Source organism: Marmota flaviventris, chromosome 17 (genome assembly GCF_047511675.1).
Source record: "Marmota flaviventris isolate mMarFla1 chromosome 17, mMarFla1.hap1, whole genome shotgun sequence".
Taxonomy (NCBI): domain Eukaryota; kingdom Metazoa; phylum Chordata; class Mammalia; order Rodentia; family Sciuridae; genus Marmota; species Marmota flaviventris.
The window spans coordinates 55,251,191-55,273,203 of record NC_092514.1 but is presented as its reverse complement, the minus strand read 5'-3'; the positions used below and the strand labels follow the sequence as shown (position 1 = coordinate 55,273,203).

Genomic DNA, 22,013 nt, shown 5'->3' with positions numbered 1-22,013 from the left:
GGGTTGAGCTACACTCACCTATTCTTTTGTAATCTTACCGCTTTGTCCTGTTTGGGATAGAATGTTCCATGGAAACTCCCTTTGTGTGTTCCCTTCTCTTGCTCTGCCTTTGGGCGTGACCTTCCTAGATGTCAGTCAGTCTGCTGACAGCAGGCATCATGAAGCTAGACTTAACCTCCGAAACCTGACCCCTTGCCTCATTTGAATGGCTTCTCCCCAACAAAAGTCTTCAGCACGTGCTCTTTCTCTCTGTTTCTTGGTGGACCGTCCCAGGACCCAAAGAAAAAGGTATCTCTGGTGATTATTTCATGCAGCCCAGTTCACCTGAGTGACCCTGAGTGTTTAAGTCATGAAACATGGCACCTGTCTCCAAATAAAATACAAAAAGGACTGCGGGTGTGGCCCAGTGGTTAAGGGCTCTGGTTCAATCCCTGGTACAAATGAAAAACAAAACCCCTCTGGTGACCCTGGCATGGGCTCTGCATCACTCTGCTTGAGGGCCCGTGTCTGGGTTCTGTTTATGTGTGTCCCACCTCCACCATCAGACTAGAACTCCCCAAGATCAGGGTCAGCTTCCTCTAGACTGGCACCTTCAGAGATTAGTGTTTTCTTTTCCCTCAAATTGGCTGCTCCCCAAGGGCAGGGACTATGTGCTCCCCACTGTCTGGGAGTTCTCTGAAGATAAGGCTCTTCTTAGGGCTGTTCTGTTTCTCTCTCATTTCCCTCAAGCTGAACTAGGCCTTGGTTGTACTCTGAAGGCACAGGGTAGGGGGCGTGGAGGGGGTTCAGGATGAACCTCGGGTTTGTCTGCAATGGCAGGGCTGGGCCCGGGGGCAGCAAGCGTGCTGGGAAGGGGTCGGGGCCAGGTAGTGAGCTGTCTAGGGCCGAGGGGCTCCAGGGCTCTAAAATAGCCCTCTGGGCCACAGGTCCAGTGCCCTGGGACGGGGTGACTTCTTGTATCCAGCAGACTGAGTGGGGAGGAGCAGGGGGCGTTTCCTGGCCTGCCTGACTCCCCACGCCTCCTGTGGCTTTGTCTTGGGCACCTGCAGGAGGACAACCACAGCTACTATATATCCCGTGTCTACGGCCCCAGTGAGCCCCGCAGTCGGGAACTGTGGGTGAATGTGGGTGAGGCCAACCAGAACCAAGTGAAGGTCCACAGGATCCTTTCCAATACCCACCGGCAGGCCTCAGTGAGTGACCAGGGTGCCCGGCGTGTGTGTGTCTGGGTGGAAGGCTGCACTGTGGGGACCTGGGAGCAGGCGTGGCAGGGGCCTGAGGTCTATGATCTGGGGGGGGCTTCTTAGTGGGTCCCATGAGCTCACCCAGAGTGGGGGTGCCTGCCTTCAGTCCTAGGGGCCTGCTCTGGCCATGCCTGCCCCCCACTCTGTCCAGACAGGCATGGGGAAGTGTGGGTGCCCAACCCTTGGCCTGTGGCTTGGCTCATGCTGACTCTCTCCCGTCCCCTGCAGAGAGTGGTGTTGTCCTTCGATTTCCCTTTCTATGGGCATCCTCTGCGGCAGATCACTATAGCAACTGGAGGTAAGGCGAGCCAGCAGGGCCCTGGGGAGGTCTGGACATCTTAGGCTGAAGGCAGGGGTATCGGTGGAGAGGGGGTTGAATAGACAGACGGACTGGAGAGGATGCATGTTTGCTGTCTTGGGTGCCCCATCTTAGGAGGGAGATCAGGACTGTCAGAGCATCCCCCTCATGCTGCGCGCGTGCGTGTGTGTGTGTGTGTGTGTGTGTGTGCGCGTGTGTGTGTCCTGCTAGGTCCCTGTGGTCCCTGGGTCTCTGAATCTGAGAGAGAGGAAGAGGAGACCACACTGAAAGCCTGGGTTCCTGGGACCAGGCTCCGTGTTGCTTGCAGGAGCCCATCTGATTCCCACGCACTTCAATTCCGGGTGCCACTTCCCTAGGGATCCAGGGAGGTGGGAGTCATCTCCGGTTCCCATGCTATGTGTCCAGCTGGAGACACAGCGAGAACCTTCTTAGGACTGGGGGCCTTTTGCTCCACACACACCAGACCCAGAGCCATCAGCTCCGGATGGGATGTAGGGGTCTGAGGCTCTCCTCCAGCCTTGGGGAGAAGACCCCCAGGAGCAGCCCCTGGAGGCCACCTCCGGCAACCCTTCTGTGACTCTCCCCCCCCAGGCTTCATCTTCATGGGCGACGTGATCCACCGGATGCTCACAGCTACCCAGTACGTGGCCCCCCTGATGGCCAACTTCAACCCGGGCTACTCCGACAATTCCACAGTGTCTTACTTTGACAATGGTGAGGGCAGATCTCAGAGTGTAAGACATGAAGCCCCAGGGATCTCTTGGACCGACCCCCTTTAGAGGAGCCCCAGGCTTAGAGAGGGCAAGGGACTTGCCCACTATCACACAGCCAGACAGCCACCCCACCTTTCTGTGCTAGTTCCTCAAATGAAAGACAGGAACAGAATGCAGCTACTTGCAGAGTCTGGTGAGATGACAAAATCTATGTGTCTGCTCTTAATAGAGGTGAAACAGATGTCAGGGGCCTGGATGGTTCTCACTCTCACCCAGGAGAACAGACATCTCCTGTCCTTTTCATCTCAAGGGGTCAGTCTGACAGGAAGGAGGGGCCCCGCCTGGGGTTAGAGATCTGGGGGCTGAAGCAGGACCTCTGGCTCCACAGCCTGGAAGCCGGGCTGATGGCTGGGGGCTGCCCAGCTCTCCGCCTTCTCAAGTTTGCTGTGAAGCCCGTCATCCTGAACGGAGCAAACCTCTGGCCAGTTCCGCTCTGGCTGTCCAGCCAGGTCTCTGTTCTTCTCCTCAGGGACAGTCTTTGTTGTTCAGTGGGACCACGTCTACCTCCAAGGCCGAGAGGACCGGGGCAGCTTCACCTTCCAGGCCGCTCTGCACCGTGATGGCCACATTGTCTTCGGCTACAAAGAGGTGAGTGGGCCCCGCCACAGAGACTGGATCCCAGCCTTCCTCCCCCCAGCAGGTGTTTGTAGGGAGTCCACAACACGCCAGGCATGTGGATGCTAACAAGCCTGCTGCAGGCCCCACCCTGTCCTTGTGCAGTGGTGGCTGTGTTTGAGAGATAGACAATAATGGCAGGGACAAAGGCAGAATCACTACTGTGACAAGTGCTCCTGAGTAGAGGCACCTGGTGCCAGCAGAGCCTGTCAGGGGGGCTCTTCACCTTGTCAGAGGCCAAAGGAGGCTTCCCCAAGGAAGAGAGACGGGGTCTGCGGGATGAATGGGAGTTAAAGAGCAGAGTGGAGCGTGTTCAGGGGAGAGACGGGCATGTGTTTCGGTCCCATGGCAGGAGAGATCAGGGCTGGCACCAAGCTCTGGAGGAAGACAGTGTGGTCCGAGAGGCAAGAGCGGGGCAGGACGAGGCAGGGGAGCAACGAGATGTGCCTTTGAAAATGACCATTTTGGGCTGGGCGCAGTGGCGCGTGCCTGTAATCTCAGCGGCTTGGGAGGCTGAGGCAGGAGGATTGCAAGTTCAAAGCCAGTCTCAGCAAAAGTGGACTGCTAAGCAACTCAGTGAGACCCTGTCTCTAATAAAATGCAAAATAGGGCTGGGCATGTGGCTCAGTGGTGGGGTCCTCATGAATTCAATCCCTGGGAAAGGAAGGAAGGAAGGAAGGAAGGAAGGAAGGAAGGAAGGAGGGAGGGAGGGAGGGAGGGAGGGAGGGAGGGAGGGAAGGAAGGAAGGAAGGAAGGAAGGAAGGAAGGGAAGGAAGGAAGGAAAAAAACAGAATTGGGAGCTGGATTATATGTACAGAAAGAAAGAAAGAAGGAAGGAAGGAAGGAAGGAAAGAAAGAAAGAAGGAAGGAAGGAAGGAAAAGAAAAGAAAAACAGAATTGGGAGCTGGATTATATGAGGGAGGAAAGAAAAGTAAGGGAGGACAGGAGGGCCCCTGGCTCTCCGGCTGCACAGAGGTGCTGTTCACTGAGGGAGAGACAGGCTGGAGGTGACATGGGGAAGACCTGGAGTTTGGATGGGAGTTTGGGTTTGAGGTGCCTTCGGATCCTCCAAGAGGTAACGCTGGGCAGGCAGAAGACTCTGGAGCTTAGCGGGAAAGTCAGGGCCAGCCCCAGGGAGCTTGGGGGGTAGATGGAGCCTCTTCTCCCCACTACAGATCCCCATGTCTGTCCTGGAGATCAGCTCCTCCCAGCACCCCGTCAAAGCAGGCCTGTCAGATGCCTTCATGATTGTCAACCCATCCCTGGACGTGCCAGGTGAGTCCCCAGGGATCCAGCAGAGACCCGGGCCGGGTAGGACCCAGCTCAGCTGGAAGCCAGGCCGGCGGGGTTGACGTTGGGAGGAGTGAAGGATGGAAGAGACATGGCAGCTGAGGGGGGAAGGGGCATGATGAACCCCAGAGCTTCTCTGGTCACAGCAGAGGAACCATTTTTTCCAACCAAATGTCCAGTGGGAGGCAATGGTCTGGTGGAGGGGAAGGAGCCAGAGCCTTCGACTCGGGCATCTGTTGCTTTGGGGAAATCCCCAGAGACACCAGGGGAGGGTTTTTGAGCCTCCCAGAGCACAACCAGAATGGCTTCCACCCCAGGTGAGTCAAGGGCCATCCAGGGGTGTCAGGAGACAGGGGATCCAGCCTCAGCCACACTGAAGTGAACTTTGTCCTTTGGTAAACCACATCTTCCCTCTAGTCTCAGTTGCCTCATCTGTAAAATGGGAGAGTAACTGGAGGGGTACTTCCTCCCGGTCCTCCTCCTGTGCTGACATCTCCAGGAACCACAGCTCCTTCTCTCCTACTGCAGACCCCCAGCCAGTATCCACAAGGGTCTGATTCACACTCCCCAGGAGGCTGTAGGTGTGTCATCCACTGCTTCATGACCCTGGACCCAGAGACTCTCTGGCCTGGCCTCTTTTGCTGAGCTGTGTGTACCAAAATTCCACTGTGTGACCTGCAGGAACCTAGGCAGGTCTGGGGAGAAGCCATTGCTGTTCTTCTCCCTCCCACTGGTGCCTGATGGGGCTGGGGACATTCTGAGCTCCACCCTGCCATGCCAGGCTGGGTGAGGATGAGTCTAGCACCTGCCAAGGTTCCCTCCTGTAGAGGGGCTGGGCACCACCATTCTGTGCAACCCAGGGCTTCTAGGAGCAGCGTCCTGGCCTGTCTGTGTTGGCGGAAGCCAATCAAGTCCCCTGAGCTCAGTTGAGAGACACAGAGGAAGATAGTCCTGCTTGAGGTTCAGCCTAAGAGAGCCTCTGCCCCTGAGTCTGTGGGCAAGGACCAGGGCTTTGTTAGAAGGCTTTGTCTAGCACCTTCTATACGCCAGGCTGTCAGCACAGCATGTCAGCTCAGAGCCAGAAGCCCGGGCTAGAGTCCAACTCTCCACTGGTGTGTGACCCCTGGCAAGTCACTGACCTCTCTGTTTCTTGCTTGATTTGTGTCATCGGGTAGGAGAGTGGCACTTTGCCTCCCGCAGTTCCTGTGATGATGAAGGCGGCAGTGCATGGTGTTTGGCTCAGTGTCAGGCATGTGGGGACTGTGGTCCCATGTTAGAGTGCCTTCCCTGCTGGCCTGCACAATCTGGCAGCACCTGGGACTATAGCAAATGGTGCAGGTGTAGGAGCAGGTGACACTGGTGTATCACAGGTCAGAGGCCACAACCACAGCACTTTCATGTGGCTTTTGTAGTTAGTGGCAAAAAGTCACAGGCCATAGTGACAGCGCTCCCCAAAGTTCCTTCCTGGGCACTTCCCCCTTTGAGACAAATGCCATTTCTACAAACCGTTATTTCTGTTATTTATGAATGCTTTTCATTATCTTCATTCATAAAATTACACATACTTTCTTCCTTCATTGATTTTTGAGATAGGGGTCTCCCTGTGTTGCCCAGGTGGGTCTCTAACTCTTGGGCTCAAGCAATATTCTTGCCTCAGCCTCCGAAGTAGCTGGGACCACAGGCAAAATTATATAGTTTTTCATGAATAAATGTATCTGGTCTAAAATTTAAAAAGATACAAAAAGACCCACAGAAAATGTTAGATGAGAACTCCCTGAACTCCCAGAGCCTGCAGGGGCTGGTCCACACTCCCCTTAGCATCTGCTCTAAAAGGTTGGTTAGCACCTGGACAGCCAGCTGTTACAGTCTCCATATCATCCTGATTGTAGTAAGTAACTAGTGTGTGTGATAAATTGTCCCAAAATTTGATGCTTAAAACAACAAATATATTGTCTCGGTTTCTGTGAATCAAAGCATGATTCATCTGGGTCATCTGCTTCAAGGTTGTGCACAGGCTGCGGTGTTAGCCCAGGTTCCAGTGGTGGAGGGGCAGGGGGCGGGAATCAGCTTCCAGAAGCCCGCACATGCCATTGGAAAGATGCAGTTCCTCAAGGAGGCCTCTTGGTCCCTTGCCTTGTGACACTCCTCAGGATGGCTCACGACCTAGCAGCAAGTTTCCACCTGAACAGGCAAACCAGACAGCAGTAGAGGCAAGCAAGATGAATGAATTTTAATCATTTTTGCCATAGTCTGTTGGTCAGAAGCAGGTCACCAGGTCAAGGCCTAATACCAGGAGGTCATTTTAGAGTCTGCCCACCACACTGATTATAATCCCCAGGCTCAGCATTTTACAGCCTCTCATTAATTCTTCCCCACAATAGGGTGAGTGAAGTCTGTACATTTGTGCTATTCTGAATGAGGATACAGATGCTCAGAGAGGTGGATCAACTTGCCTGTGGCCACATAGCTATAAAAGGAAAAATGCAATCCCAGATCTTCAATTTAAATTCTGGACGCCTCCACTGAGGTTTTCTTAATCTGACCTGCCCTCATCCCACCCAGAGGAAGGAATTCTTTCCTTCTTGGCTCTCCCAGACACCCACAGTCCTATGTGCACACCGGCTGTCTCTGGGGACAGTTCTTGGGGTCTGGGCTTTATTTCCTTCCCTTCCTCACCCTGAGTACATGGAGGAATCCAGTGTGAGCAGGCGCTGGTCTGTTTCAACTGTGCCTCCCTTGGGACGTTGTGCAAGGCCATCTCAGGAAGTGTGCCTTGGATCAAGCTGTTGAATGAGGGTGAAGTAGAGGAAGTCAGGTCCCCAGGGATCTGCATCTGAGGCTCTTCTGTGATTCAGGAATAAAAGCCTATTTTAGTGGGAGCCAGGAGGGGGTGGGGAGGGCTAGAGGGTGGGGGAGGAAGCACAGCCCACCTGAAATAACAGAGGAGGCAGCGGAGGCAGGAGGGAACCCATGGCCTCTGGAGAGGCTGCTGGAGTCTGTGTCCCCGGTGCTGCTGGGCCTACCTGCCAGGTGAAAGCTGGTACCTGACCCCTAGATCCTGCCTGGTGCTTCCTGCCCGCTGTCTCCCCTCCTTCCATCCCCTATTCTTGTGGCTGCCACATCTGGACATGTCACCCTCTGGCTCCCCGTTGCCTACGGGATCAAGGCAGAAACCCTTAGAATGGCATTCAGAGCCCTGCACAGCGGGGCGCAGCATGGTGGCGCATTTCCAAACCCTCCCTTTACCTGCTATGCTCTTCCCAGGCAGCCCTGGTCCATGTACCCTGCGTTCTCCAAGTATGCCAAGGGCTGGCCACATCTTTGTGACAGTTTCCTTGTAGAAAATATTCTCCACCTAAACCCTTTCTACCACTTGACAAAATTTTACCCATCCGCCGTCTGACCAGGATGGTGCCTCCTCCGGGGAAATTTGGCTTCCCTTTCTGCCCTGCAGGCAATTTTGATATGGAGCGAGTCCTACTGCCCTGCTCAGCTGCCTTCTCCCCACCGTGGGCTGTGAACCCCCAAGTTTAGGGGCTCTCTTGTTAAGGAATGGGTACAGCAGAGACCTTGTCCTCTGCTCTGCTGTGACTCAGTGTGAGAACAGAGCCTGATGCCACTTGTGTTTGGGAGTGTTTTGGAAATTGCATTCCTCTTTTATCCAAGTTTAGTATGGGGAGTGAGCATCGCCTTTAGGGGGTCTGGGAGCTCATAAATTTGTATATGGAACAGTGAGACGCAAGTGGGACACATTCCCATTCGTGTGTTTTTCTGGGATACTCTCTCTGGCCTTTATCTGATTTTTAAGTAGGCCACATAGTGTGTGCAAGGCTCTGGGTTCCGCCCCCAGCACTGCAAAAATAAAAATAAAATGGGCCTCTGTGAAAATAAAACAAACCTCTGTTTTGGGGAATGAAGGTTTTTCTGTGGTGAAGAGGCCAGGTTCCTCTAAGTCTGATATTCCACCCTGCAAGTAGGGAATAAGCTTGGGTTAGGTAGAGCTGCCAATAACAGTGAGCCCCAAATAACTATGGCTTGAATGAGATTTTCAGGCAGAGCCCTCTGGTCTGCAGACTGTTATCTCCATGGATATTTCCACTGTCCAAACCCAGAATGGGTGGCATCTCTGTCTTCATACCCAAGCATGGCTCTTCCCTGCCTGGGGCCATGTGAGGAGTGGGCTTTGGTTCCCCACTAATCAAGACCCACGTGGAGCCCAGGCAGCAGGCCTTTCCCTCCCCGCTATGCCAAGCAGGGTTGAAGCCTCACCGTCTCCCTCCTGGGGTTGAGAGAAGAAGATGGTGAGAACCACCAGAGTTCTTCTTACCATTACTTTCCTACATAAACTGTTCTGCATGTTTCGAGCACAGACTGAAAAACAGACTTTGATGAAGACAAAAGCCATGTGCGGTTAGCAGCATCTGTTTGCGGAGGTGCTCAGAACATCGGGGGTGGCCTAGACACCATGCCCAGAGGGACCACCAGAAGTCAGTAGAATTTCCTCTACTCATTGGCTTAAGAAACTCTTTATTTCATGGACTCTATAATAGCAACTTGAGCGTAGCCAATGTCAAAACTGACAGATTCTGAATTAGTGGAATGGGTTAGTGAGGATTTGATTAAGCCAGGGCTCCAAATTGCAGCCTGCCTTTTGGCTGGCCCCAGAATGGCCTCGGACGGCCCCAACATGCTGTTCCACCTCCTTTTCCAGAACTTGCCTTTCCAAGGCAGACTTGAGACCAGATGTGTGTCAGAGGCCTGTGCAGTGCCTCCATTCCAGGCTGTCGGTGGGGGAGGCAGAGGTCCCGGGCTGGCCACAGAAGGGAGAGGGACCAGCCAAGTGAGGATGCTAGGGGAGGAAAGATCATCAGATCTGGCCCATTTCCTCTTCTCATCTCTCCTGATAAAGGATCCTTCAAAGTGCTCTTCCTTGGAGTTTGTTTGTTTACTGGGGATTGAACCCAGGGGCGCTTAACCACTGAGCAACACCCACAGCCCTTTTTTTTTAAAACTTTGAGACAGGGTCTCACTATGGTGCTCAGGGTCTTGCTAAATTGCTGAGGCTGACCTTGAACTTGTGATGTTCCTGCCTCAGCTCCCACCCCTACCCCTGCCAATTGCTGGGATTATAGGTATGTGCCACCACACCTGGCTCCTTGGAGGCTTTTTTTTTTTTTAATGTATTATCTTTTTAAATACCTTTATTTATTTATTTTATGTGGTGCTGAGGATCGAACCCAGAGCCTCACACGTGTGAGGCAAGCGCCCTACTGCTGAGCCACAGCCACAGCCACAGCCACAGCCCCTCCTTGGAGGTTGTTAATCTGCCTGGGGTCCTCTCCCCTCTTGCCCTTTTCTCTGCTGGTCCCTCCTCCTCTGCTCCTGAGTCTAGTCTCTTTTTTCTCTGCCCCTTTTCTATTTCGCTTTGATGCCAGGAGGAATCCTCCTACCTTCCCAAATGTTGGGGTCCCTGCTAGGGCTCAAGCCATGATTATTGAATGACCAATCAGATAAGCAAAGGAATGAATGAATGCAGAATGTGCTGGGACCCCTCATCTTACTTTTTTTGGGGGGACAGGGGGTAATCAGGGATTGAATTCAGGGGCACTCGACCACTGAGCCACATCCCCATCCCTAGTTTGTATTTTATTTAGAGACAGGGTCTCACTAAGTCACTTAGCACCTCATTTTTGCAGAGGCTGGCTTTGAACTCACAATCCTCTTGCTTCAGCCTCTCCAGCTGCTGGGATCACAGGCCTGCGCCACCACACTCGGCTTACATTTTTTTATACCATGACCTCCTGTTCTCGGGGGATTTTGGAGGCTGGACCTTTCAGTGTCCTGGGTTCTTCTGACGGAACCAATGTTCCTGGTAGCTGATATGGAAAAAAAAAAAAAAACAGGACATATAAACTTCTCTTTCTGAGCCATGAACATGCCTTGACAGGGCAGCAGCATTTTCCAGGTCTTGAGTGACTGGGAGCAGAGACAAACCAGACCTTCCCAAACTGCCAGAAATGCGGCTCTGGGGCAGCCCCCATGCTGGTTCTGGAAAGCATCCGAGACAATGCAGATGGATGTCATTGTCCTTGGGCAAGCCCCAGATGTTGCTGAAATGATCCAAAGGCAAATAGGCAGGGATATTAAGGATCCTGTTTACAAAAAGTAAAGAATCACCAAAGCCATACGCTCAAACCAGTGCGAGCTGGCAGTTGGAGGAAGCCGGTATTTTCAACTGGAGACATTGCCACACACTCAACCGCATCCCCCTCCCTGCCACTACTCATCGGCCGCTGGTCGGGCTGTTTGGTTTTGGAGGACATCTGGCCATCTCTGGCTGCACACTTGCCTGGAGCACATCCCTAATTCTGCCCAGCTCTGCCCCAGTTCCTGGTGGGCGGCTTCCCCAGAGCCCTGCCCTCCCTGGCTGCTGCTCCTGTGTCTCTGTCCTTAAACTCAGCTTCCTTGACAAGTGCAGGTCTCCATATGTGCAGAGTCCCTTTGTCCCTCCCATTCCTCCCTCCCTTCGACCAAGGGTAAGCTCTGGCCTGCATCCGTGCAGGTGGAGACTCCTGAAAGCCGGCTCTGCCCCTTCTTTGGGCTCTAACCGAGGAAGACGTCTGTCCGGTTTTCTGTGGCCATCTGGGGACAGCCCTTTTGGAAGGACCACAATCTGTCGTGGGTGGGGGAGGAAGGGCGTGTTTCCTTAAGGCTGAGGGCTGATGCTATACTAGGCTGCTGAGGTTTGCATGACTGTACCCCATTCATGCAATTCTCAGTCATTTCTTGAGGCTCTGTTAATACAAGGCCTGGTGCCATGGGCAGGGTGCAGAGATAAATATACGGGGGAGCTCAGAGCCTGGTAGGGAGAGGGGCAGGCAGGAAAGGAGATACTGAGCAAGCAGTGTGACAGGTGGCACTGGACATTGCACAGGGAGTGGTGAAGCTCAGAGGAGGGGCCACCCACTGCCCGAAGTCTTCAAGGAGGGGATGGCCATTCTGCTGAGCCTTAAGGCTGAGGGAGGGAGTAAAGGGAAAAAGGTTGCCAGTGGACTGCAGAGGCCACAGCCAGGCACCCTGGAAGGCAGAAGCGGGAGACCTGGAGTTTCCCATTCATTTTTTAAATCCCATTGGTGCCTGAAAGGGATGATTTTTCTCAGAAGAAAAGATGGATCCTGGGAGTAGTGGGTGGGGATGGAGCTCCAAAAGCCTGCCTAGAATGTTCTTGTCCTCCATGGAGAGGTTCCCAGTCCACAGGCCCCCTTCTCATAGCAGTGGGTCACACAGGTGGTGCCATGTAGCATAGGAGGACTTTGGTGCCTCATTGGACACATGAATTACAAAAACCTGCCCTCCTCACAAGACTGGGCATTCTCTGTCAAGTCTCACTCTCGCCTGGCAAAGGGTCTTTCTGATATATATATATATATATATATATATATATATATATAGATATAGATATAGATATAGATATAGATATAGATATAAACCTATGTGGGGCTGGAGCTGTGACTCCATGGGAGAGCCCTTGTCTAGCATGTACAAAGCCCTAGGTTTCATCATTAGCACTAGAAAAAAAATCTGTGTGTATGTGCCTGCGTGTGTGTGTGTTTGTATGTGTGTCCATGGAGGGGGTGTGGGTGTGCCTGGGGGTGCACATGCATGTCCAGGCTCTGTGTACTTTGCTCCCCTCAACTCTTGAGGGGGTCTGTCTCCTCTTAGGACCACAGCAGCCCTGTAGATAGCTGGAAGTTGCTGATGATGTCTCTGAGGCTTGCCTCCTTTTCTCTGAGACTGAGGTTTATTTAGGAAGAAAATAAACACACAATCATTCAATCCTTTGGATGTTGGCTTAATTTCTTATTTTCAAAGACAGATATGTAAATGTTTCCATCTGACTTAGAAACACAAATAGGAACTCTCTAGACACCTCCTCCCCAACACCATGTTTAGCAGCTGGAGATCAGCACTGGTGGAAGTATTTACACCATGGAAATTGGCCAGAGCCACAGTGGGGACTCCTCAGCCCTTCCCCACCTGACCCCAGGCAACAGTTGAACACTCATTTGTAGATGTCTTTGATGATCTTCTGGAGCTGCCTTGGCATGGATACCTGAGTTGTAAGTCTGGTCTCTGAAAAAAAAAAAATTATGTGGCCTTGGGCAAGTAATGTCCCTTCCTTGATCTCACCTTCTTCCTTATAAAATGGGGAGACTGGTAACATCTTGTCTGTGAACCCTGGAAAGTCATGAGGGTAAATGAGATGATTCAGATCCTGGTAACTTCCTAATAGGAGCCCCAGGGTGGGCAGTGCCAGGTCTGTCTGGCGTGTCACTGAGTGCTCAGGACCTAGCAGGGTCCCCAGGACAGAACAGGTGTCCATACCTGTGTGCTGAAGGAGTAAATGAATATGGTACAAAGTGGTGCTGGGCTTTTGTGCAATCTTTCTCGTTTAATTATCATAGATATTTCCCATTTAAGGCTGTGGATAGGCTTGGTAAATTAAAAAATATTGTACAAAAATGTGTCAGGCCATGGATTAATGTCTGAGTCTCAGCTTCCCCATTTGTGAAATGAATTGCGGGACACTTGGCTTCTTAGCTCTCTGTTGACTCTCTTTATTTATTTATTTATTTTTCAGTGGACACAACATCTTTATTTATTTTTATTTTTTTATGTGGTGCTGAGGATCGAACGCAGCGCCCTGTGCATGCCAGGCGAGCGCGTTACTCCTTGAGCCACATCCCCAGCCCTCTCTGTTGACTCTCAACCTGACTAGTCTGAGTCTCTAGAGCTGGGCCCATCTCCTCTCTGATGGAGCCCATACCTGGGTGGGGCTCCCCTGGTGGGCACCTACAAGGGCCACCTGGATCCCCGTGCCACCCACTCCTTTTAGCTATTTTTGTGAGGAACAACGTGTCCCTGGGTCTGCCGGGCAGGGAAGCGGGAAGAGAAAAGCAGGGGGAGGCTTGGATCTCATGATAAATCATGTGGCTCTAATTTAGGAGTCCATGGGGGGGAGGGTGCCTGGGGCTGGAGAAGTCATTCTCTGTGGCAGGGAAGGAAGGATGGGGCCAAGGTCCTCCCACTGCCTCCTCAGGGGGGTTGGTAGGTGGGGGTGGGGGCAGGGAGACTCTGCGATCAGTCCTCTCTGAGCAGCCCTCAGAGGGGCATGGGAGATTCACCCCAACCCCCAGCACCCCCAAGCCAATTCACCACTTGGGCTTTGATGTCCCCCACTTTTCTTATTACCTTATTCTCTAGGAAGGGAAAAGCAAGAAACAGCTTCTACTCTGGAAGAAAGAAAGGAAACCAGGGAAGAGGTGGCAGTCCCTGGAAGAGAAGCAGCCTGGGCCTCGGGGCCAGCAGAGGGAAATGGAGAGGCCCATAGGACTGGGCATTTGAGGCTGAGAGAGTGAAGGTGGGGGACCCAGTTGGTCATAGTAGGACAAGATCATGGTCAGGCACCTCTGTGGAGGATCTCCAGTCTGTCCACAGCAACCTCCACAGTGGTAGGGGGCTGCAGGGCCCACTAGGAAGTCTCAGACAAGAAACATTCGGGGAGAGAGACGGGGAAGAAAGGGTGGGGAAAGAAGTGAGGCATACTTTCTCTCCATGTTCAAGTTTATAAACTAAACTTTGGTTAAGGGGGAGTTTGAGGGGCTAGGAGGGCCTGAAAGTGCCCTGGAGTCTCAGCTACATGAAAAACAAAGACATTAAAGGAGTTGGGAGCCCCACGGTGGTGTACACTTTATAATCCCAGCTACCCAGGAGGCTAAAGCAGGAGGATTGCAAGTTCAAGGCCAGCCTCAACAATTTAGTGAGAACCTGTTTCAAAATAAAATTTCATAAGGTCTGGGGACGTAGCTTAATGGTAGAACTTAATGGTAGAGCACTTAAGCATGCATGAGGCTTAATCTTCAGTAACACACACACACACATACACAACACGTTAGGACTGAGAGGAAAGAGGGGCTCATGTATTAAGTGGCTCTTGGGATCTGGGTGCTTTATTTATATAAGTAGCCTAATTTTCAGGACAACCCCATGTAGAGGAAGACTAGTCCCATTTCTGGATGGGCCTCACAAAGCCTATGTCCCTCATCCAAGGTCACCCACGTGGTAAGGACAGAGCTATCTGCCTGGTCACAGTAACCCCAACATCCCCCCTTCCTTTGTGATCACCCTCCTGATCCAGGGCTTCTCTTCCTCCAAGTCTCAGCCAGTCCTCCCAACTCCCTTGCCCTTCCTACCCAGCCCAGAGCTGTAACCAACTCATGGATAACAGATGGATTCCCTTAGAAAAGTGGGAATGGGGGGCTAGGTTGTGGCTCAGTGGTAGAGTGCTCGCCTGGCATGTACGAGGCCCTGGGTTCGATCCTCAGCACCACATAAAAATAAATAAATAAAATGGGGGTATTGTGTCCAACTACAACTAAAAAATAAATATTAAAAGAAAGAAAGAAAAGTGGGAGTGGGCAGTGCCAACATTTCAAGCTCAGGCCTTAATGGCTGCAGGTTCAGAGGGAGCTTTGTTTAGTTCTGGGGACCTTTGCTAGCACCAAAGCCAGAGCAGTTTCCTTTTCATTACTTAGAATGACGTTGTACAGGCCTGAATGTTTCAGGGGCTGAGTGTGCACCGATACCTTCAGCAGAGCAGTGTGGTGTCCTGGGGAAGGAGTGAACTTTGGCCCCAGACCAAAGGGGGTTCAATCCTGGGTTAAGCAGGAGGGAGCTAGTCCAAGGTTGAGGATAAGTAAGTGATGATATAGAGCTGAGATATTCTGTTAAGCAGTGGGTGCCCCCTGAATCCTTCACACAGGACGAGGGGTGAGGGATACGACACTCAGCAGTTGCACTAGAGGCCTTCCCTTGCATGGTGGCTCTCCTGCTCCCTTGGGAAATTTTCCCCAAAACCATCTAGAGTTGAGTGAGAAATATTTCCCTACCTACTCTGGGCTTCTAGTACTAAAAACCCAATCCAAACTAGCTTAAACAGAAAGGGGAGTGCACTGGGGAATATCAAAGTAGAACAAAGAACTAAATGAGGAGCTGAACAACTGGGAAAATGGGGGCCAGAGAAGGTTTTGGAACCACACTAGTACTTCCTGTTCCTTTCCATAAAATAGCTTTATTCTGTGGCCATGAGACTGGAAACACTGTCATTCATGGGTTGGTTAGTTGAAAAGTCTCAGGGAAGATCTCTGATTGGTTCACCTCAAATCTATCACCCAGACCTGAACCAATCACTGTGAGGCAGGATCATGGAAGACGGCAGCTTCAGTGTACTGGGCACTGTTCCCCCAAAAGGAATATTGTTTCCAGAAGGAGGAAGGGTGATGGAAAGACCACACACTCAGTGCCCTTTCTTCTTGTGGGGAAGCTCAGCAGCTGGCTGCCGGCCTTGCAGAGCTAAAGGAAACCAACTCCAAGTCCTGGTTCATGAATGGACATGGTGTGGTCATGAGAAATATCAGCACATAGAAGATTGCCATTTTAAGACAAATATTTTCATTTACAATTCCAGTTTTTTCCCTCCAAAGGGTGTTGTGGCAAGTTTCTCTGTCTTTCTACTTCACAGACCAGAAACAGAGGCTCAACTGACTTGTCCAGGGTTAGCTAGCAAGTCAGGAGCAGAACTCGAATCAGAACTCGGGTTGTCTGACTCCCGAGGTCCTGAGGGTAGTTTCTGCAGGGATCAAGGTAGGACTTAAACCTGGATCTAGACCCTGAACCTTGCTTAAGCCTCCATCCAGGAGGAGAGAGTGGTCAGCAAGAGACTTTAGCAGAGCGCTCACCGTGGGTCAGATTCAGGACCTGAGGCTCACAATCTAATGCCCAGAAGGTCTACAAAACCAGGTGAGTACAGTGGGAGGAGGACACCTAGCCTGAGCAGGGACAGGAGGGAACTGGTCAAGAGGTGCCACTCAGGGAAAGAGGTCCTTGAGCCAGATCTGCAAGAGTGAGCTCGACAAGGAGATAGGGTGGGAGGACATCATGGCTCAGGGAACAGCCCTGTGATGGCAGAGGCGTGTGGAAGCAGAGGCTGGCCGTCTCCTCACCCCAGCAGCAGCCCAGCCTCTGTGGTGGTAGTTTAACCTGCACACAACAGAGGCTGTCCTCTCCAGGTCAGCTCCTGGCTCTTGTCTCTCTCAGGTTGGTGGGTTTACTTCCTCCCTCAGTGGCTGCACTGAGCCCTCTGGCTATGATAGGCTCCTGAGGACAGGCTCTGCCTTCTTTTCAGAGTCTCGGCGAAGGACGATCTTTGAATACCACCGGGTGGAGCTGGACTCCAGCAAGATCACCAGCACGTCGGCCGTGGAGTTCACCCCATTGCCAAGTGAGTGGGGCTTGTTCTCAGGGACAGGGAGCTTTCCGCCATCTTGCAACATGCTTCAGAGTCAACAGACAGGGTTCATGGCCCAGGGCCCAGGGCCACGGCTGAGCTCTGGGGGATACAGTCACCTAACTTCTCTAGGCCCCAACACCTCCCTCCCAGAGCTGTGGAAAGGGCTAGAACCAGAAATGGCAGCTCTGACATTTACTGGTAGGTCCCAGGCCTGGGGGGTGGTTTGCCTAATATATGACAGGTATTGTTATTGACATAAAATTGAAACCCCAGAGAGATGTACCCTCTTAGTGCCAAGGAAAAGTAACCCAGAAACTGAACAATTTGTGGTTTGTCATTAAATTTTCTTTGGAGGGAATGGTGCTGGAGTCCATGGGCAGAGGACAGTAAAAAGATTTAGGCAGCAGCCCTCCAAAAACTTACATACAGTTGAAGACACACACCATGACCAAAGCCCCCCTGCCACTGTGGACGCCTCAGGACTGGCTTTGAGTGCTCTTTGGGATGTGGGGACTGAGGCAGGGACTGAGGTTAAAGGACAGCACTTCTATTCTTGTATTTTTAAGGGAGTTTAAGTTCCTCTCCTGTCTCATGGTACCTCCCAGCTTCCTTCTGAAGCCATGGCCTGCCTGCCTTTTGTGACGTTTCTTGCTTCCCTTTCTCTTCCTCCTCCTTCCTGGGAGTTGGGGGATAGAGAACGAAGAGGAGGAAGAGGAAGGGTTGGTCATGAATGCCAGGCCATGTCTCAGCCTGGGCTCAGCAGGTATCTTCCCCTAGAAAATAGAAAGGACCAGACACCAGGGAGTCACAGGGCTAAGACACGGTGCAGGTCACAGACTCACCCACCAACCCAGTCACCTTCTTTGGAAGCAGAAGCCCAGGGCCTGAAAAACAGGGATTCCTCAAGGACTTGCAAGGACAGACTTCAAGTCCTAAAACTTGGATAAGCTTCATGAGGAATAATGACATAAAGGGCCAGGGCTAACTGCCTGGGTGAAGCAGTGACCTGGGCTGGGTGCTTAACCACGGAACCACATCCCAAGCCCTTATATATATGTATGTACGGGACAGGGTCTTGACAGGTTGCTTAGGGCCTCACTAAGTTGCCGAGGCTGGCTTTGAACTCACAATCCTCCTGCCTCAGCCTCTGGAGACTCTGGGATTTTAAGCTTGTGCCGCCATGCCTGAAATGTACTTCTGAGACTTTTAGTTGAGCCACTCCCCCAACTCTAGTGAATTTTGTGAGCATTTAATAGCACACAGGACATCTGAAACGAGATGAGAGATACAATCAACAGGTGTTATGAACTCCCCACAAGGCTCCCAGAGGGTTTCATCATGGCCAGTGTGGCCAGAGCCTTTAAGGGGCCCCCAGAGTCACTGAGAACGGCAAGGCCTTGGACTCCTGTGTGGCCGCCCATGTAGGAGCCCTGTTGGCTTTGCCAGGAGAAAGCTCTTTATCCCTCATCTTCTCCATTATGCTTTGGGTGCCGAGAGCACTTATCCCAGATACTCCCAGGGATGTGGATGGCTTATCTTAAAGCCATCGCACTCCATGGTGGGTCCTTCCTGGCTCCTCTGCTAGGAGACAGTCAAGGAAAGGTACCCTGTGTGAGGCTGGGAGCCGGGGCACGAGGAACCAAAAGGCTGAGTTCTGGTTCTAGGTTCACACAGACCCTGGCTCAGACCCAGACCTGCCACTTTTAGCTTCATGACTCCAGGCCTCAGTTCCTTCCTATGTAAAATGGGAATAAGAAGAGCAGGTCCCCATGAATTCTACATATCACACGCTGGGCACTCTAGGCCCCCTGGGTACAGCAGGGAAGGAAGTAGGCAGAGAGCACACGGCCCCACCCCCATCTCGGGGCAGCCCCTGCTTATTTCCTGCTCCTGATTTTTCCTCCGCCACGGTAGACAAAAGGACATAGTGCCACCAACTGCCAGTCTCTCCCATAGAGCCACTGAAGGTGGATTCACTGGGCCCACCACAGCCTCTTTCCTACTCACCAAGGACTGGTTCCCAGCTGCCATCTTGCCAGAACTCCATGGAATGCAAATTGGTTCCCTAATTAATGGGTTGAGGTATCATCCCATGAAACTCACAGAGGAAGAAGTGCATGTAGTGTTTATCGAATGAGAGGTCATTTTTCTGTAGTTACCTGTCCCTTCTTGCTGCTACCAATGTGATCTGTCAGCTGCTTATAAGATGAGCCCTTGTACTACACACAGCTCTTCTGGGCTTTGTGCCAGTAATTTGCCACTCAGAGGTGGTGTGGCCCCCTGGAGTGGGCAGCATTCAGTTGCAAGTGAAGAACTTGGAGTCCAGCCCCCAGGCCTCCGGCTCCCCAGGACTCCTGCTCCCCAGCCCTCCTGCTCCCCAGGCCTCTGGCTCCTCTACCTGAGCAGTGCAAGGAGGGGCCCAGGTGCCCTCCAGCAGCCTGCTCTGCTCATTCTCTGCCCTGGGCCAGCCCCAGCTGCCGCTCTCTTCTTGCTACTTCCGCCTCTCCCCTGCAGCCTGTTAGGGGTTCTGTCTGTCCTGGGACCACTCCTGGGCCATACACACCAGGCTCTGCTGCTTGGACTTTTCCTCCCCTGGGAGAGTGGCCCGCTCCCCCCCTCCCTTCTCTTCCTCTGCCCAAAGGCCCTCCCCTCCATGGCTGGTGTTAGGCTCCCTGAGCAACCCCCATCCCCACTCTCCTTCTGCCTTCCTGTCCTGAACTACTTTTTCCTCAGCCCCTCTCACCACAGAAGCCCTGAGGTAGACTTGTCTATCCATTTGCGGGCATCTGCTCTTTTTCTGCTCACTGCTAGGACTTCATCATCCAGGACTTCTAGCCCCAGTAAACTTTTGTACTGTTAATTGAACCCAGGGCCATTTTGCCACTGAGCCACATCCCCGACCCTTTTTATTTTTTTTTTTTTATTTTGAGACAGTGTCTCCCTAACTTACTGAGGCTGGCCTTGAACTTGTGATCCTCCGGCCTCAGCCTCTCAAGTTGCTGGAATTACAAGGATGCACTGCTGCGCCCAACTTCTAGTTATTTTTGTCTGTGCATCTGTTTGGTGTCTGTCTGCTCATATGACTGTAAGCCCCAAGAAGGCAGGGACTAGGTCTTACTGTTAAACCCCCAGCACCAGCTCAGGACCTAACCCCCTGATCATGGAAGGCGAGAAGGAAGGAAGGGAGTTGGGGCTGGACTGAAGTAAGGGTCGCAATAATGAGCTCGAGCTCCGGTTAAGACAGAGACTTTGTTGTTCTGGAACTCAGGAGTTGTGCCCTGTGAAGCTGGTAGAAAGGTCCCGATGCTCAGTGGCCACTGCCTCCTCTCTTGCAGCTTGCCTGCAGCATCGGAGCTGTGACACCTGCATGTCCTCGGACCTGACCTTCAACTGCAGCTGGTGCCATGTCCTGCAGAGGTTTGTGCCCAGCATTATGCGCTGAGTCCCATAAGCAGACTCCAGAGGAGAACAGACGGTGGCAAAGCTCCACTCTTGCCTCGGGCCTCTGGGCCTCTCTGCCAGCATGAGGTTCTCTCTCTGCTCCGAGCCTCCCTGGCCAACAGGACAAGAATGTCTCAGAAGAGAATTTCTCTTGAGGCTTGTGCCTGATCAAGGTGTCTGTGTGGCAGAGTGAGGCCTGGGGTGACACTAAGCTTCCAGAAGACCATTCAGGGCTTCCAGCAGCTGTAGCCCCCTCCTTAATCCCAGGAAGCTGTGAGGGTATTGGTTCTAGAGCAGGACTTCTCAAAGAGAAGGACTCAGTTGTGGTCATCCCAGGGTCTCCAAGATCTCCTGTAAGCATGCAGAATCCTGGAATCTCTGGAAGGGGACCAGGGACCCGGCATTTTAACATAGTGCCTCATCTGCAGACAAGTGTCGGAACTCTCAGCTCAGAGTGAGGCAATGACCCACTGCCACTGGATGAGAGCCCTGTGACCCCAAAACACCACCTCAAGATCTTTCTTGGGTTGCAACAGGGTTTCTTGAAAACCAGGGATGTGGACACTGCAGGCATCCGCAGAAAGTTGGGGGAGGCTACAACACCGTATGCTTGGTTTTGGAAGCACAGAAAATTCTGGGTGAGATTCAGTTTCAGGGCTAAAGTCCTTAAACCCAGTTTATCTTCTACTCCTAGTTCTGAAATCATTTCCTTGCACATTAGATTTAGAATTCAAGCTCTGTTCTCCTGTCCAAGATAAATAAACGGCAGGAGGGGAAAGAAGGATTCCTGTGGGGACTGAGCTCTCATGAGAGTGGGAAGCCCTAAGAACTCTGGGAGCCTTTAAGGCGATCTTGAAAATTGCAAAATTACAGTCTCTGAGTTCCCGTGCAGCTGTCGTGCAGCTGTCAGCGTTTCCTTTGCTCCTTTCCAACATCCCTGAGCAGAAATAGAAGCCCTGGCCTCCACAGGCAGCCTGCTATGCACAGGGCCGGCTCCACTCTCAGGGGAGGGGGTGCGCTCATCAGGCCTCCCAGGTGCTCTCCCCACCAGCTGTGCCTTGGCGCACTCACCTGGGGCCTCAGTGTGTTTACCCTGTAAAATGGAGCTGCGTCATGTGAATCAGGGGGATGTGGGGGTGGGGAAGAGAACACTCCCCAAATGCCAAACAGCATTTTTACAAAGCATCCAGGGGTCTTTGAAGGAAGGCAGAGAGCCTCAGAATTCGTGGAGCTGAACCTGGGTCGATGGGTTGGTTCTTCTGGAACAGGAGACTTTGCAGAGTCCTCTGCCACCAAGTCTTTCAGAATCCTCTGGAGGGCTGGCCGGATTCCCTGCCTCTCCCCCAACAACCCACAGAATCTGACCCCTTGGGACCAGGGTCCCAGGAGTCTGATTTTTTGGAGTGTTTCATCTTCTGCACTTTCAAAGTGGAGAACCACTGTCTCTGTGGTGGGGAGACGCTCTGGATGGCCTGAGATGAGCCCTGGGATCCTGGGGCTGGCTGCCACCGCGTGACTCAGCATCCAGCACAAACGGAGCCATGGGAACTGCAAAGTGGGTCAGACGAAAGCAAAACCCTGACATCACCACAGCCTCATTTAGTGACTACACCCAGACTCAGGGAGCATGACATGATCAGAGGGTGGCCTGCCTCAGCAGGACTGGCCAGTCAGGGGTGGGGGGAGGGTGGGGCTCTGCGTGTGGACTCTGCCCTACTGGGGTTCTGTCAGCCCCAGAGCGGAGAAGCTCTCTCAGAGGGTGTGAGGTGACAAGGGCCACAAACCACCTATCCCCAGACACCCATGGGCCTGGGCTCACTCCTTGCCAGATTTTTAGAGCCTTGGCTCCAAATGAGAGCTGACCCCAGTGCCCTAGAGCCAGAGGGCAGGGCTGATAGAGGACCCTGGTTCTCCTCTCCCCTCCCCTTCATCTCCTCTGCTCTCTGTAGCCTCCCAGGGCTTACCCTCCCTGCTTGGGGCTG

General features: G+C 52.6%; 1 protein-coding gene across 1 annotated transcript in view; it reads left to right on the top strand.

Annotated features, from left to right (window-relative positions):
• Window positions 1-22,013, top strand: part of Plxdc1 (plexin domain containing 1) — a 62,577-nt gene that overhangs the window by 28,639 nt on the left and 11,925 nt on the right. The window contains exons 3-9 of the mRNA XM_071603178.1: window positions 1,050-1,193; window positions 1,473-1,542; window positions 2,155-2,277; window positions 2,806-2,924; window positions 4,127-4,226; window positions 16,486-16,581; window positions 19,926-20,007. Of these exons, the coding sequence (XP_071459279.1) occupies window positions 1,050-1,193; window positions 1,473-1,542; window positions 2,155-2,277; window positions 2,806-2,924; window positions 4,127-4,226; window positions 16,486-16,581; window positions 19,926-20,007 (734 nt within the window). The remainder of the gene's footprint in view (window positions 1-1,049; window positions 1,194-1,472; window positions 1,543-2,154; window positions 2,278-2,805; window positions 2,925-4,126; window positions 4,227-16,485; window positions 16,582-19,925; window positions 20,008-22,013) is intronic.